Raw genomic sequence first — 17,279 nt, 5'->3', positions numbered from 1 at the left:
TACCTGTATACACTTTAACTCATACTCTTACATACTAAGAATATTATAGGAAAGAAACTAACTAGCAATAGATCAACTGACAATGAGTATGCAAATTATTTCTTTGAGCTGGGAAGGAGAATAGAAAAATAGTGCCTCAATTTCTTAATAGAGCCTTCTTTTCATAAAGTCATATAATTTCACAAAATGCATTTGTGAAGTTTGTTTCTCTTTTAAAATATCTCACAGCTTTAAAAGTCAGAGTTCAAAAATTTTAAAGCTGTAGAAGAGTTTCCTCTACAGTAACTTACAACAGACCCAGCAGATGAGGAGGAGATGCCAGTGGTACCCAGAATCCTCTGCCACTGCAGTTACGAGAAAACCCACACTCCTCATGGCATATTATTTCTGAGCACTCAAAATCCTGTTCTTAATAGAGATTACTAAGAATATTTTGATATTTAAAAAATATTTGTTTACTTATGCATGGCAAACTATTAAGCCAGTAACTGCACAGATAAAATCTTGCTCTTTTTTTTCCCAGACTTCACCATTACAACAGCACTGGGGAAAGCATTTCCAGAGAAAAAAATATGTCTGTAATTAATCCATTTAATTAGTTCCACAGAGACAAAACAGTAAGATTGACTGCAGCTGTGCAGATCCCTCCTTGCCTGACCTCAGCTGCCCTTGCCCATTCTCCTTTGTTCTCTCTGCAGAAGAAGGTATCTTTGGAGATGTTGGGGAAATTCTGCTACACCTCTAAACAAAAAACCGAGGAGGGGTGTCAATAGCAGTTTTCCAACTTGCTGCCAAGCCTTTTGCTTAAGCTTCCCCCCTCAGGATGGACTGTGGGCCAAGTACAGCACAAATGTCTCAGCTCTTACAGGACACATCATATAGCAAATTAAAAATAAAAATTATACTTTTTATGTTTGGGAGTTTTCAAGGTCACCAACATGATATTTTGAATTCTAGTACTCCACCCGAAGCACTTATTGTCCTGTTGTGTGACTCATGGTTGCACGCTTGACATTATCCTTCAAAATAAAGGTGATGCACATCCAGGCTCCCACTGACTTCAGTGGCCACATCCATAAAAGTGCCTGCAGAAAGATGTTCACGCAACTGTCCCACATGCTACAGTTTAAGAGTGACAGGCAGGCTTCTAGCCTGTGATTTACAGGGCAATTTATCACACTCTCCTCTTTATCACATCCCTCCTCTCTTCTTGAGCTTCCATGTGTGCTTTCAAGCTGGCACCGCAGAACTGGAGAATAGGTCCTGTGAGGGATGGGACTCCTGTGGTGCTCCTCACTGGAGCTGCTTAACCTTGTCTGAAACCTAGAAATGATGGAAATTCTACAGACCACCACTTTATTGTCTTTCCTATCATGAGGTTGTTCCTAATGTCCAACCGAAATTTATCTCTTGCTGTAATTTAAGCCAAAGGCCCCTCACACCCACGGCACAATGGGGGCAGAAGATCACAGATTCCATGCAGACCCCTTTCATGTACTTGAGCACTTGCTTCCCCTGTCTGTTAACTGCTCTGCCTGCCCCACCCGATGCAACAATCTTCCTTGCAGAAAAGGTGAATCACATAGAAAACCCCAGAGTCCTCTCTTATTTACACCTGGAGATACATCAGCCTGCTATAAAACTGTATTTGCTTTTTATTTACAGGACAGCTGAGAGGAGAACACTGATTCATGAAATTCAGATGAAGGCTGGCCATGTGGGGCATAGGAAGAAGATGGCTTCAAATATCTGGCAAGAAGAAATTTGATACTGCAATTACATTACTCCTGAGTACCCACTAAAGATGATACAGGTTCCTCAGTCATGTGGACTCAAATTTACAATGGCAAAGTCTATTGTAGCTGGTAGAAGTTATTCAGGAATCAGTCTGTTAACACTAGTGGGATGGCTCAGGTCTAAACCTGAAGCAAAATCTGAAAATCTGTTTCCTTGAAATGGGACATTCCTGTGTTAGAATGCGCTTATTGATTTTGGTCCCGATGCTCTATCATTAGAATTAAAAGTAGTATTTTCTGAGCTTTGTCAATAACCTGATAGTTCTGGAAATCACCACTGATTTGCATTTAAGCTTAGCAAATATCTGTTTCCTTTCTCAAGACAAAATATGTTGGTTTGTAAAGCAGCAGGTCACTTTTGGCCTCACCAGAGAAGGAAATGGGATCTTGTAGAATTCTGTTTTGTGACAAAAAAATTAAACCTAGTGTTAATTAAAAAAGAGTAAAAGTAACAGGCATATAATGAGAGACCATGCCCCTTTCCACAGTCAAGCTCTTAACAGATCATCCAGCATGCTTAAAAAGCAACTTTCCATCTGCAAATCTGTCTCTCTCTCTTTTTTGTCTAATGAGCCTGAGTTAGTCTGTTCAAAAGCCCGAACGGGCATCTCGGGGCCAATTTGACAGCAGGGGTTCTGTTACTATAACAACTGACAACTCCCATGATTTCTGGAAGGCCCTAAAGTAGCCATGTGGGAAATGGCTGTGGAGGGAGAAGATGGGGAAGGTATGGTTGCAGGTGCAGGTCCTGGGCTCCTCTGCTTCAGCCCTTCCCACATGGAGCCAGCCACGTGTCCACCAGCCTTGGGATCAGCTGGGCTCAGCTGCCCTGGAGGAGGAGCCCATGAAACGGCCAGAGCCAACACCCTGAGTGCAGCAGCGGCACACTCGGCTTTGGTCTTGGGTTCCGCCCGTGGGCTCTGCGCCCAGGCTGTGTCCTGCTGGATCAAAGAGCAGAGACGCTGCCAGAGAAGTTTTCATATTGATTTTCCTCATAAAGAAAGACTGTTGAGTGCTGAAATTATCGTACCAACAGCCAGAACAAGCAACCAGCGGCTGCCCTGAACATTCGGCTTGAAAGTGAGGGCCTGACATTGGCAGAGAGGACGAGGTCAGGCCCCAGAGTGGGATAAGAGGGAGCTGATCACAGGCCTGCTCCCTTTTAATGAAAATGAGCAACATTTCGAGATACTGAACACAGAAGGGCCTAAGATTCAGTGCCTTTACCTCTGGCACTGGCAAAATCACACACAACCTGGATCTTCTGCAATAAGAGCTGAAGTGCTTTTCCTGCATTGCCTGGATTGAGAGCAAGAGATCAGAGGACTCCAAATCAGGCTAGGCTGCATCCCATTTACCAGGCAGTGATCTGCCCCAGCCCCATCTCTCATCATATGAGACTAGATGTGGCCATTCCCAGAGGAAAACAAAAGGCATGCCTTGTTCAGTATGAGCAAGGCACAGCTGGGCACTAAAAAAGGAAATAGAACTGCAAGAAATTTCAGGTACGCCACTCACCTCCACGTTTTCCCTCGTCTCCCTGGGGAGCTGGCTGTCTCCAGGGAGAAGGGAAGTCTCTTGCCCTTATCAGTTCTCCTCAGTGCCTGTGGTGACACAAGTTCTGGGGCACCGCCATCCCCAGGATGAGCACAAGCACCTACATGTGGTCCTCAGGCATCGCTGAGGACAATGCTGGAGTGAGCATCCCCATCCATCCTTCTCATTCCTGCACTGGGCTGCTCCTTCAGTTACGCTGGTACAGCTCTGTCCTGTTACTACATGAACCAGACTAAGAGCTAATCTGGTTTAAATCAGGACATGAAAACTCCTCTCATTTTTTTTTAAAGTGTTTTTTTTTTTTTTTTTTTTTTTTTTTAACCATGGATTATTTCACAATCCATCTCCTCACATGGTTGTACAAACATTTGCAATGGGATCACAGAGGGCAGAACAAGGGCAGGAACAGAGAACCCTGCCTGAACTGCTGCTGCTGAAATAAATACTCATGCAACTGCATCTGAGGCATTCTTAAAATTAACACCCAGGGTCTCAGAAAGTGTTACCACTCAACATCCTCCATGGGTGAGAAAATGAGAAGAATCACAAACATTTTAGAGTAAGCCGAAAGAAGCTTTTATCATTGTAAATGATACAAACAATTTTACAATGGTCTGTAAATTTGCAACGCTCCTTTTCCAATCAGTACAGTAGATGAACAATACATCGTGTACTCATAAAATAAAACCTAGGGATAGGTTCAGGTAACAATTTCAGCACTTTTTACAACCTGGTACAGACAGAATTTGTTTTTTTCTTCTCCCAATCAAGTTTTAACTCTCTCTTAGCTAAGCAGCTGTGCAAGCTCCCTAGAATCTAACACCAAAAGGTCGTTTTCTGAGGCACGGTTATTAGACATGGCAAATATGAAGGTTCTTTATGTTTCAGCTTTTGGTGCTATATTACAAGTTGATATACAAATACAGCTGACCAACCCTCTTCAGTGCTATTTCACCAGTGTCAGAACTTAGACGGTGAAATATCGAACACCTGAGATTGCTCCCAGTGAGATCTTTGCCACTGAGTTCAACAACAGCACTCTCAACCCGTAAGTGACTTGGCCTGAGGTCCCACAGAAATCAATGACCGAGTCAGAAAAAAGAACACATCTCCTGGCGCTCAGTGTAATTTCTCCTGCACAGAAAGGCACTGCCAGGGAAGTACAAGGCTCTGTCACAGGACTTCTTCCAATGATTCTGTTCAATTGACAGGATGCTTAACAAAAACCTAAGAAAACTCTCTCTACTAAATTCTATAGGGTTTTGCCTAAGGAAAATTAAAGACATCTTTTTCCCAAGCTGTCTCATATACACACACAGCTATAAAACAAGCAACACAAGCCTGCTTGTTCTTTGAAAGGCAGCAGCTGCGTTGCTCCAAAAAATCCCCCCTGAAAGTAAACATATTAGTACTGTATAAACAGCTTGATTTAATAAGAAATGCAGTACAATATTCCCACTTTGTCTTTGGGATCATGATGTTGATGGTGGCAATAATTCAAGGTGAATTATGGTATCTGTTCAAAAGAAAGGAAAAGAAAACTCTCCAGCTATAGTCGTGAATGAATTTCTTCCTCTTAGCTGAAAATGAGAAATAGCTATAATTTAGTTTCCATTTAAAAGTTGCTGTTGGCTAAACTCTAAAATCTTAATTGCTTCTTAATATTCTCTGCTTATTTTTCCCTTTGAAACCACAGTCTATAGGACTGCAGTGTTTAGATTAAAAATCAGAATGAAAAACAAACAGTGGAAAGTTACCACACTCTCCTGAAATGTTACTTTCCGCCCAAATGACAGAACTTACTGTGTATGAAAATATTTCAGTAGATTTCCTGACTCACCTCACCCTCCTGCACCTGTGTGAAGATGAAAGTGACGTTGACCCTATGTTTACCCCAAGTGTCGATACTCAGGACTAGTTCAATTTGCTACAGAATATAGTGGAAATTCTAGAAAAGACATGTTTCAAGCCATATTACAGCTCAGCATACTATAGGAACCCATCTTGTTGCAAAAAAACGGAAGTCACACTCAATCCCTAAATAGTTTGGAGGTCACTACCAAACACACCCTGCAGTTCTCAGAGCTTGTAGCAAAGGCTGCGAGAGTAACAGTGGCAAAGACTGCAGACAATCCAAGTCAGATTTTAAACTGACCTTGAAGATCTGCACATGGATCTCATGATACTAAGTCTGGGTATAAAATCACAGATGCAAAACAAATGCCCAGAAATGCAAAAAATAATGTGTTTGGGAAACAGCACCTCATGACGCCCACATTTTAATGGGCTCTAGACAAGCTAGCAGTGCTCCAAGTGAAGGTCCTAAAATCCCAGTGTACAGTTTTCAGAAATACTCAGTTGTTGTCCCTACAGCACAAAATTTCAGGAACCAGTATAAAAAGAAAGAGAACAGAAAAAGAAGCACCATTGTGCCACTGCAAAAGCGAATGGTGAATCCATATGGCGAGTAAAACAAGGATCTGGTCTCCTCACCTTTTCTGTCTGCTAAGACACAAATTCTCAACCTCATGCTAAAAGATACCAATTTAAGCACTAGAGGTCCTGGGAGCAACAGTCCCCTTCATCATGCCCATGACAGCTCACAGATCAGGCAGGCCAGCTTTTCCTCAAGAGGAATCAAAGACGCGCAGAAGCCAACTGAACTACGGCATCGTTGTTCCTCCTGCCCAGGGAGCCCAACTACCAACAGGTCCCAGCGGATGTCATGGCTCGTGGTCACCCTGTGATTGTGCTCTCCTCATTTTTCTGGGATAAAAGGCAGCACAATTTTTGCAGCTTCATTATGCTGACCTAGTTTATCTTCCACTCTACCAGCTTAAAATCACTCAGGCCTCTTTGTGCAGCAGTGACATTTAAAGTAGTGAATCCAGGAAACTTTAGTAGAAAGGTAATTCAGAGCTCTGCTTGCCTCCAAGTTCCCATCCCTTTTCATTATTGAGATGGCCACCACACAAAAAAGATGGAAGTGACCCTTTCTTTTCAACATTAGTCATATTCTTTCACCATTTGTCCAGGATCCACATGAAAAAGGAACTGAGAACAGCAATTACCTCTGCAAATAAGCGAGTCTTGTTCAGAAATGGCACAGATCATTTCCAAATATATTCAGTTACAAGGAGTCTCTAAAACACAGTATGGAAGCTCAACAGATGGAAAAAGGAAATCTTCACCAAACAATGACAGTCTCCTTTTCAAATAAAAGGAACAGAAAATGAAGCTTCCTTACAACAAGTCTTCCTCACAAAACTTATTTCTTTGCTATATCATGAAATGAGCCACAAAGAGACCAAACAAAGTTAATGCTTCGCCAAACCTTCCCAAGCAACTTCTCTAACTCCTTATTTTGGTCCCTGGATAATAGGGCACTGATGAGATGGAAACAAGCAGAAGGCTTCTCTCTGCTTCATTGTTCCGCTTATGTCACCTCCAGTCTCAAATCATCTAATTCCACAAATGCTCAAAAATGCAAAAATAAAATTTGTTTTACCCTCACAGTGCATTGCCAAGGGCATCTATGTCTCCTCTGCTACCTCCAGTTCTCTGGGTTTTGATTTATAATGTTTTTTCTAACACCAAAACAAAGTACTGCTGTGCAAGGAAAGACCCTTGGTCCAGTACGCCTGTCCCCTTGAGGGTTATCCTTTCATCATAAGTGTTTCTCTGCTGTGCACTTCAATACCATCTTTCCTCCTCTGAAATATCTGTCTCAAACTCGTTTTCATGCCATTTGCTTTGACGGTGTTATTCAGCAAATTATTCCGTATGTTGCCCATTACATCTTTAGCTAAGTATTTTTTCCTGAAAATCCACATTACTGCTCCTTTCAAACTTCTGAATTAGAGTCTGCAGTGCTTCTGAATCTCTTTTTTCCATACTTTAAAACACTCACTGAGATAAACATTTCATTTTTTCCCTGAGGAAAGGCAATCACACTGCAAATGAAATGCTGTGCTGCCGCCTCAGTGACATGGTTTGCACAATGTGAAATGTTACTGGGGATGATTTGTGTTCTAGTTGCTTGTTGATTTGTCCTAAAACACACGTGTGTTTTTAATACACTCACTGTATTTGTTAAAAATCCTCAGAACCAAAAACAGATTATTTGAGGGTAGTACATATGTCCTCTCAAGTTTGTTCCTTTATTTCTTGCCTCATATTTATCATATTTATGCTACATGCTTTCATATTTATGCTACATGACATAATTTCCATGTCTGTATTAATTTTTATTCTCCACCAACTTGAATATATTTTCAGGGATGGCATTGTTACTCTTTGAGCAAATTAGACACAGATTTTACTATTATTTCTCTCGCTCTACTAGTGAAATTGCAAAGAAATGGAAATATTTTGCACATGATGATCGGTACCAACATTCTTCTAGGTAATTGCTGTTAGCATTGTATTTCAAAACCTTTCCTCCTTAGAAGAGCATTTTCTATCAACACTAGATAAATACTACTAATCCTTCATCCTGGTGTTTTGAGATATACCATATCTTGCCTGGTGGGAATATGACCAAGTTTAGTATTTCAAAAAAAGACAATATATATTGACAAAAAGGACAACACAATGGGATCTTTAGAACCTTTCCTATTTCAGCTTTTGTGCGTATACCACTGCAATTTCATTCACCATCTTACTGCAATGATGTTAATTACTTACAAATGTTAACAGAAATTCTTTTCACAAGACTACTGCCATCTATTAATTCCTTCAAATGTTCTCAGCCTCCACAATTGGGCCAACTAATTGTCAGCAATATGGGTGTACTGGAAATTAGCTTGGTACTTTTTTAACGGATTCTGCAAATATAATGATCAATGGGCTGGTATTTCTCATCAAAGTTACTTTCCTCTATCCCATCTAATCAGATTTTTAAATAATTCCTAAATACCTTGTATGTGGCTTATCCCTGGTTGATGTTAACTTCCAGACAAATGCGGTGCCTCTGGGTTCTGATTTTGACACAAGCAGGTGCTGCAGGTTTTAGTATACTCTAAATTAAATGGAGAGGGGTTTGTTGATGCTAATCCTGGTCTCCACCACTGAACCAATGTCCACTGGTGTGAATGACAGTGTCTCTTTGTAGGAGGCAATCTTTACCTTCAAGACCTTGCAGGCTGCACTTCTGACCTCTTCACCAATGCTAAAGAGCATTGCTGCGGAATGTGAAAGCAGCTTATCCCACTTTCTTGAAGTACAGTCAAAGGAAGGAAAGAACTGCATAAGAATACACACGAGGTTTGTGGCAAAGACACCCCTGAAACCAAGGCCAGTCCAGCTGGGATTTTCTGCTACAACCACCTTTCCCGAAGGCCAAGACAAAGATAATTTTTTATAGCTACTTCAGAGAGACTAATTGCGAAAATATTTGTCACTGTTACAGCTGGCTCTACCATTGGTAGAGCTCTACCAGCCTCATTTTCGTGACACAAGAATCAATATTTAAGATAGCTGAATAGTTAACCAGCAAAGCTATCCTAGCACCCAGACAACTCTCTAATGCATCTATCATTGGAATGTCTAATAAACTAAAAAAACACAGGACCACATTAAAAACACTACCTGAAATGTGTTTCAAATCCTAATCAGTTTCCACTGATAAAGAAACAGGCTCACCTCCAGTAGACAAGCACAGCGATGAGAAGAATGAGGCACACGAAGGTCAGTGCTGAGACCACAATGAGTGGGATGATCCATTCCATTTTACCAGGAGAAGGTCTCGTGGCCATGCTGGAGCTGTTCTTGCCAGCTGTGTGTTAAACACAAAAAACCCCAATCACTGCATGGAAAAAAGAGTTACTGTATGGAAAAATGTGTAAACAAAACAAATAGCTTATCCCTTTTACATGCTATGAGTAAACAGAGCAGAGATCCTCTAACTGCAGGGTGGGACTCCATTTGTCTTCAGTCTGAGACATGAGAGCACAGAAGTATGGTGTTTATTGCCACATATGGCTAGGAATTTACTACTGCCTGTAATTACGGTCTGAAAGACACTTTTAGGACTCTTTTGTGCAAGCACCTATTATCAGATGTGGAGTACCCCACTGAGCCAATGCTGTGCTCCAGCATCAGCATCTGCAGATAAATGCACTCTGTTTCTCAACAGTGCAGGACAGCCCTGTTTGCAAAGTTCTGTGTAATACTTTCCTTTAGAAATAAATTTCTTGGTAGCTATCTTAAAATAAAAAAATCCTCAACATGTTGGGTGTCATGTCACATCATTTGCAGAATTGTCACAATCTGGTGGGTTCCTGCATACGAAAGCACTTTTTAGCATATGGATTGTCAAGATGGGTGGATGAATGAATGGATAGGATGTGTTGTAACTGACAGAAGAAATCATTATGCCACAGCTTTTGAACAAAATTAAAGTTCGTCAATACCCTGAGATCTGGCTGAGTTAACTTCGCTTCACTTTTTGCATGACATCTCACTAAAATTATTGTATCATATATAAGATGAATATCTAGAAGTTCTGCAAGTACCGGAGCCAATGAGCATAGACACTGCACCAATGTATTTCAAAAGTCATCTAATTTGTGCAAATTCATGTAGACTTGAAGAATAAATTGGTTTAGACAGAATGATAAAAGAAAAATGCAGAAGCAGATTCCATATCTTATTCGTGTTTCCTAACAAACAGGCAGTGGCTGATCAATACCTGTCAACAGGACATAATGGGAAAGGATTAGTACAAACAGTTTCAGATTTCAAGGATTGAAACATGCACACTTGACTTCTACTTTTAAGCCTGTTTGAGTCTTTCCTTACCAACATGCTTCCTTGCCCTCATTCAGTATTGTATTATTATATCTTCTGAAACTGCTGCAAATCCTACCAGAAGAACGTAATTGCCTTTTCACCATAGGCAGGCAAAACACAGATAATTGGAAGTCACCAGATGTCACATAATATGAAGTCATACTCTATTTTAATAGCATTTAGATTATACTCCTCCGTAGGCAGGAGTAAAATTCAACTAACGTGGAAGTAAAGGTTAATTGTAAATGCTTTTGCCTGACTGCTGAAAACAGAGCAAGGCTGCAGGCTGCTGCAAGCCCAGCAAGAAATCTTCCTAGTTTTGAGAACTAGGTTGATAGAGGTAATGCCCTTTAGCAAGCAGCCTAAATGACATGCTAATCAGAAGAATGTTTGGGGGAAGTGAACGTGCACTTTGATTGAACATCTTTGAATTCCTTGACTAGCAAAGAATAAGGAAAAGAGCAACCCCCAAATTAGAGCAAAGGCTTACTCTCTATATTTGCCAAACTTATGAAATGCTAAGTCTTGAGGCATCAGTTATTACCAATGCATTTCAAATAATTTAAGAGCATGAAAAAAGTAAGCCTGTGAGGTGTTATTAAACAGAATAGTAAAAGGGACAAAGCAAAAAGCCACGTGATGCAATAAGACTTTGTAGGAGAGCCAAATAGTCCCACCACCTTATAACCATTAGGGTATTGCTTCAGTCCTCTCCAATGACAGTATTCTGTTTAGTTTCACCTCCACATCTTTCAACACAAACCCATATATTTCTGTTTGCATGGGAAGAAAATTCAGTTCCATTGTAAGCACAGGTTGGGCTGGAGTCCCAATTCAAACTATTAAATTCTACAGTGCTCACCATGCTCTTCTCAGTCAGTTCAGTGTGGAGAATGCACTTACCTGCCCCTGCCAACTCCCTGTGCCACAGATGTGAGGACAAGAAAGTGCTCAGTATGCTGAGTGCCAGAACAGCAAATGGCATTCCCTAACGCTGATGGCTGGCCCCAAAATTCCAGTTGGGAATGCCCAAGCAGTGATGTGCTTCAGAAGACATTGTTCCTGTGCTGGCTTTGAAGAAAAAGTCTGAGGTGTTTTCCACTGTTTAAGTAACGTGTTGTGAGAGCTTAAACAAACCAGTGCCAATAAAAATTGTACGAGAATGGCAGCTGGAGCCAGAGGTAGGGCAGTGCAGCTGGACAGCTGATGTCTGTCTTGAGTGTCATGGCACAACAGCCTAAGAAAAGCCAGCACGCTGGATAACTTGGAAAAAGATGACATGAAAACACACACACACACAAAGACAGATCAAGGCCTCTACAGTTTCCTCTTCTCCCATACAACAAAACACTATGAAACAAAAAAAGTTACCATTTCATTCTTTTCCAAAGCAAGAATGTCAAGCCCTGGTAGTGTCAACAGCATATCCTTGTAACAGTGCCCACCATAAGCTGTACTTGGCAGGGGATGGGGGAAGCTTAAAAAATGGACTAGGAAACTCCATTTTTGCTAAGAAATGTAAACAGTTTCCAGTGGCATATGCCTTCGTTGAATTAATTCAGTTTGCCTTTTACTGGCTTGGAATTCATCCCAGTAGGAAGGAATAAAAATTATTACAGCATATCTGTTTCAGGAGGTCCCACGTGATACAAACCCTGGCACTACTAAACCTACTCCTGCGTCTGGAAAAGTCCCTAACTCCTGTGAACCACCCATTCAGCAGTTCCAGGCAGGCACTGGATGGATGAGCCCTGGCACAGGGAGTATTGGATGGCAACAGGCAGCCAGGGAGGCTCTGGCAGCGCAATTCTTGTGCAAAGGTCAAGGTAAGAAAGAGGCATTCTACGGTTTGTGAAACGTGCTTTTTTTCTGTGTATTCTTGGAAACTGGTTCCTGAGAAAAGAAACATGTTTATTTCCCTTAAGTAACACTGCTTGCTATAATAAGCAACCATAGCTGTACTATATAACCTATCTACTTTTATCATTCCTTGCCATTGCACAAACTGCCAGGACAAAGTTCTGTTTGTTGTACCATTTCAGATACCATTAACCAAAGAAAAGCCCTGCTGCTGAACTGCCTCAGACCACACGGTCTCCTAAAAGAAATTCAGCTTGCTCATCTTTCCCTTGAGTAAATGAACTTATGAACTTACACAAAGGTATTGATTAATTCTGGACAATAGTATTGGCAATATTATTAAATGACGAAAAGGCAAACCCGTGTTTCTTAAAGAAGTATTACCTTTAATACAAGCTTGTGTCAGGGTGCAGCTGTTACCCCCTGTTTCTTCAAGGCACTCCTGCAGTAGTCACAGGCTGTGCACTACTAAGCATGGCTTTTCACTGCTTTGTAACAGATGTCAATCATATTTAATCCTAGAACTGAAATCCATAGTTTGCAGGCATTAATAATTCAATTCTTTTATTTTCAAGCCATTCTGCTGTTTGCTCCTGTAAGTTGCCATGTACATCTCTGAAGATATTTAAAAGCTGTCTGGACACAAGCCTGATTAAAATGCTCTAGGGAACCCTTCTAGAGCAAGCAAGACCAGTGGTTCTTCCCAACTTTATACACTCTGTGATTCTGTGTGGAAATGGCTGAAGTGCCACATGAAAACACAGCTTAATAATCCTTGCTGCAGATGGAGAAGAATTACACAGATGTTTAATTATGCTAATGAGGTTATCCCTAAAAGGCTTTTGTAACCTCAGACCTGGCAAAGACTGCTCTAAAACCCAATATTCAGTCTTTGTTAAATGCATACATCAGGCTGGAAATTTAACCCTGCACATCATGATCTCACTGTCTCTACAAAGCCCTCTCATGGCAGAACTCAGCAGAGGTGGGTGAACACTGAGGGGTACGAGGACCTGGCTGAAATCTGGATGAGGAATCAAACCCATCTCTCTGTCCTCAGCTCACCACTCAGGCCTTTGCCCCAACCCCACAGCTATTACTTTGCTTACAACAACCCAGTTGTTAACTCCAGTAAAAACCAAAGGATCTGTTTAATTGTCTGGCACAGTCAACTGAAATTCTGTGGGATAGTATCTGCTTTAGCCTGATTAAACTGAATCATCCTGGTTTTCATCTTTTTCCCTTGCTTCTTTTCTTTTCTATTTTTTTTCCTCCCTCTTTTGTGAAAGTGTAATTTTAATTGCTGTTTTTTCTGATTTTCAGGTTCCCGAGTCACAGGCAATGCTGAGCAGCTGTGTGTGTAACAGTTGCAGATCAAAAGTACAATTAGTCTAACGTGGGCACCAAAACAGAGAAAAGGATGATCAGGAAAATGAAAGAAAAGAATGCAAGCAGGCATTCGGTGACAGAAGACAATCATTAGCATTGGCCAATACCACAGGCGAAAATAGGCCAATGCCATTTGGAAAGCAATGACATGGCCTCAGGAGAGGTGTGTGTGTATGTACATGTGAAATAAGCACTAAAAGAAAATGAGCCTTGCTGTACTAATTGGCCTTGCACTTTCCCTGTAATTTCTCATGAGTTCCCTGTTCTCCTGTAATCATGCACACTCATGAGTACTTCCCCATTCAGTTACCTCCTTAAAACTGCTAATTTGATGCTATATAATTAATTTTAAAAATGCACATTGTTACAAAACAATTTTCTACTCTTTAAAATGATTAAACTTTCTACTCACAAAACCATTTTTGAAACCATGACAGCTTTTTAAAACCTGCTTTTAAAAGTTGCAGAAGAGAAAAGATGCCAGGAGAAAAGATGCATCCAAAAATGTTTTGGCCCTCACACTGGGACAGAGTAAACTGCAGGGATGCTTTCTGCTCACTTTGGAAGTGGTCTTAACAGTCTTAGCTGTCCTGATGCTCAGGAATCCTTTCAGACACTTCTGACAATGCCCTCTTGTCTTGATTTCAGCCTTACCTTGTTATGGAAAACCTTTAAAGCCCTTTCTCACAGGAAGAGGTTTTGCTATGGCTGGAGTTTCACTGAACTCAACTCCTGGCATGACTTAGGTCAGGTCTGTCTGTATGAATTGCAAATTTCCATGTTACCGGGGAAAAAAATTAAGCTGAAGCAACTAGTCTTAAGCTCTGTGCTAGTCTTATTCACCAGCCTGTGTCCTTGGTAACCTAGATCCAGCCTAAAGGAAAGCTCCTTCTGCATGCCCAAGTGCCTTCTCACGGGTAGCACTCCCAAGAGGCCTCCTTCCTAACACAAAGGTGTTTAGGACAAGTGACATGTTGAAAGCTGCCTGACAAGCATCTCAGACCATATTCAGTGGCAGCACTGGCCTTTGAGGATTTCCAGCTGGAGGATAAAAAAAATTGTAGTGTATTTAAAAAAAAAAATAAATCAGCACAATCAGTTGCAAGTTTCTCAGCTTCTGCATTGTTAATCTGATCTCTAACAGAACAGCTATGATTCACAGCATTACAGACTGGTCAGCATTTCTGTAACAAATGTTATTAAAGATTGGATTTAGCTTTGTCTTTTAAATTGGTTCTGAGATATAACTGAATGCACAACATCTGCATTTTGTGCTTATCAATGTAGGGAAAAATAAATATGTAAGGCTTTTTCATTCTATTTTAGAACAGCTGTGATGGAAAAAGAAAATTATAGAACACTCTACAGTCCATTAGCAAAACAAACAATAGTAGTAACCCCCCCCCCAAAAAAAACCCACAACAAACAAAAAAGCGCACTATCTCATAAATGCTCTGGTAATACACATAACCGCCCAAATAAACCTGTCTAATAAATCAATCAACCCAAAGCTAAATAAACCAGCCTACAATAAATCCCCACGCGGGTGCTCCGTTTGCTCGCTGCGGCTCTCCTCACCGGTGCCCGGAGCTCCCCAGGCAGGAACACGTGCGGCCATTCCGCGGGGCGCGTTGGCAGCACCGGGAGCGCCCGGCCCGCGGGGGCCAGCCCTGACCACCCCAGCCCGGCTGCACACGCACATCACCTGGGCACGCTTCCAGCAGCTTGCATTTGCTGTGCACACATCCAGAGCTGGAGTGTACAGGAGCACTGGAATTCTCACCAGGACAAATAAAAAATACCGCCTGGTTAAGATTTCCACCCCCCACAATAAAATCAGAAGGTAACCCAGTGCAGAAGGTGCCTTGTTTTGGATGATCAGAGCACGTAGGTTTTGTGTTGAGAAACAAACCAGCAATGATCTTTGATTTGGGAGAATATCTCAAAGCCCAGTCAGGGAGAATCCTGCAGATAAACTAAATTAGCTAGAAGCACATATACCAAGCTTCCTATGAAATGCCAGTTTAGCACAGCAGCCACTCTTCCGAATTAATTTCACAGCTATAGTTCATTGCCTTCCCCTCTCTTTTTCTTTTCAACAAAGTCTTTAATGTAGCATGTTGGGAGTTAAATTTTTTCCATATTTTCTCTTCCAATAAGCTAAAAGGATCATGAATCTGTCCCAATAAAAGGATATTCCTTTCCACTCCGCTCCCTCAGCAACAATCTGTGGGGTTGGGTCCTGTGACAACCTGCCAATCAGATGTAACCAGACACCACAAAAACGCTCTATCTACTGGAAATCAGTAAGGAGTTTGGACAGTGTTGTTTTCCAACACTTATGCTGGCAGAAACGGTTTCCCTGCAGATCACTCACCTGGGTTAATGGTGATGAATTTGTTATCTGAGGGATATTCCTCTGGAAACCTGTCCATCTTTGGAGGAGGCTTTCTTGTTGTCTCTGGTCGTCTTGGGATCTTGCCCAGGTACAGTTCGTCGGTGAACGCTGGTGGCACTTGGGTGGAAGGGAGCAGCTGGGGCTGAGTGTCGGCTTCGGCAAAGCTCTCCTTCTCGGCACCTCCAGCCGTGGGGGCAACGTTTTGGTTTGGCACTTCTCCCGATAGAGTTTTATTTCCCTCTTCCTCCGCAGTCCTGTTGGGGGAAGCCACGGCCACGCTGGGCTCTGTGCTATCGCGCGCCTCCGAGGCTGCCGTCGCCCTGCTTTTCTCCTTCTTTTCGGCGTCCTTTTCCTCCTCTTCCTCGTGCTCCCGCTCCCCGTCCTCGCTCTCGCTCTTTTCATCCTTCTCCCCCTCCTCGGCTCCCTCGCCATCCTTGGTCAGCGCCGAGTCCCGCTCCGGCCCTGGGGAGGCGGCGGCGGCCTCCGTGGTGGCCACCACGGCCCGGCCGGCCTGCTTGCTGGGGGCGGCGGCCGCCGGCAGCCGGGTGGGCCACACGCTGCTGGGGAAGGAGGAGATGCCCCCGCCGCTGAAGCCCAGCCCTGCCAGCAAGGTGCTGGTCACCACGGAGGCCACGGTGGCCTGGCTGCCACTGGAGGATGGGCCCATGCCCGTGGCCATGGACACGAAGGAGAAGGGGAGCCCCGAGGAGGTCCAGGTGGAGGAGCCGGAGCTGATGGGAGCCATGTCCGCTGAGGAGGCAGGAGATGCTGTGGGCTTGAGGAGATCACCGGCAGCAGAGGGGAAGAAAACACAGCAGAGAGCATCAGTAGGGGCCCAACATACCATTTGGGGTCATCATGTCGCTTTTCCCTCCCTTTTTAAACACAGGCTATTCTCCTAAAACCAGAGGCTCAACACCAGCTGGATGAAAGGCTGAGCCTCTGAAAGGCCAGAACATGCCACAGAGCGACCAGCAAACCACAAAGAGAGGAAACCTCCCTGCCTTCACCACATCGTCATTAAAACCCTCTTATATCCTTGTCCTGATTTTACATCGGGACCTTCTATGCCCACATCACTACTGACTTGTGAGTAACGTTTCCTCTTGGGGTGAGAAGAATGTAAAGGAGTTTAATGAGTTCAGCTGCATTACTCACAGTGCTTTAATCCTCAGAATACAGGAGTTTAAAAATACAGTGTTACATAAGGGCTGTCCCAAAATAATGGCTGCCAACGTGAGCATCCGTGGCTGGTGGGTCTGCTCTGACGAGGAGCTCTGGCTCTTCCCACGTATACTGTGAGGGCCTCGAAGGATACTATTTTTATTTCCTTTATTTACCCATCAGGATTACTCTCCTAAGGACTGGTGTTGCTATGAGGCATCGCTCTTGTTACAAAAGAAGTGCAGCATGGCCAGCTGGACACTCCTGAAGGACTCAGAGAGCATCAGGAGCCCTTCAGCAAGCCACCACATCTGCCAGGACCT

The 17,279-nt window shown here is 42.7% G+C and overlaps 1 protein-coding gene across 1 annotated transcript in view; it reads right to left on the bottom strand.

Annotated features, from left to right (window-relative positions):
* PTPRG (protein tyrosine phosphatase receptor type G) overlaps nucleotides 1-17,279 on the bottom strand; it is a 395,690-nt gene that overhangs the window by 59,369 nt on the left and 319,042 nt on the right. Inside the window, exons 12-13 of the mRNA XM_040076808.2 lie at nucleotides 15,772-16,567; nucleotides 8,997-9,129 (exon numbers count right to left, since the gene is read on the bottom strand). Of these exons, the coding sequence (XP_039932742.1) occupies nucleotides 8,997-9,129; nucleotides 15,772-16,567 (929 nt within the window). The remainder of the gene's footprint in view (nucleotides 1-8,996; nucleotides 9,130-15,771; nucleotides 16,568-17,279) is intronic.

Source organism: Hirundo rustica, chromosome 12 (assembly GCF_015227805.2).
Source record: "Hirundo rustica isolate bHirRus1 chromosome 12, bHirRus1.pri.v3, whole genome shotgun sequence".
NCBI lineage: Eukaryota > Metazoa > Chordata > Aves > Passeriformes > Hirundinidae > Hirundo > Hirundo rustica.
This window is presented reverse-complemented; position numbering and strand designations above follow the sequence as displayed.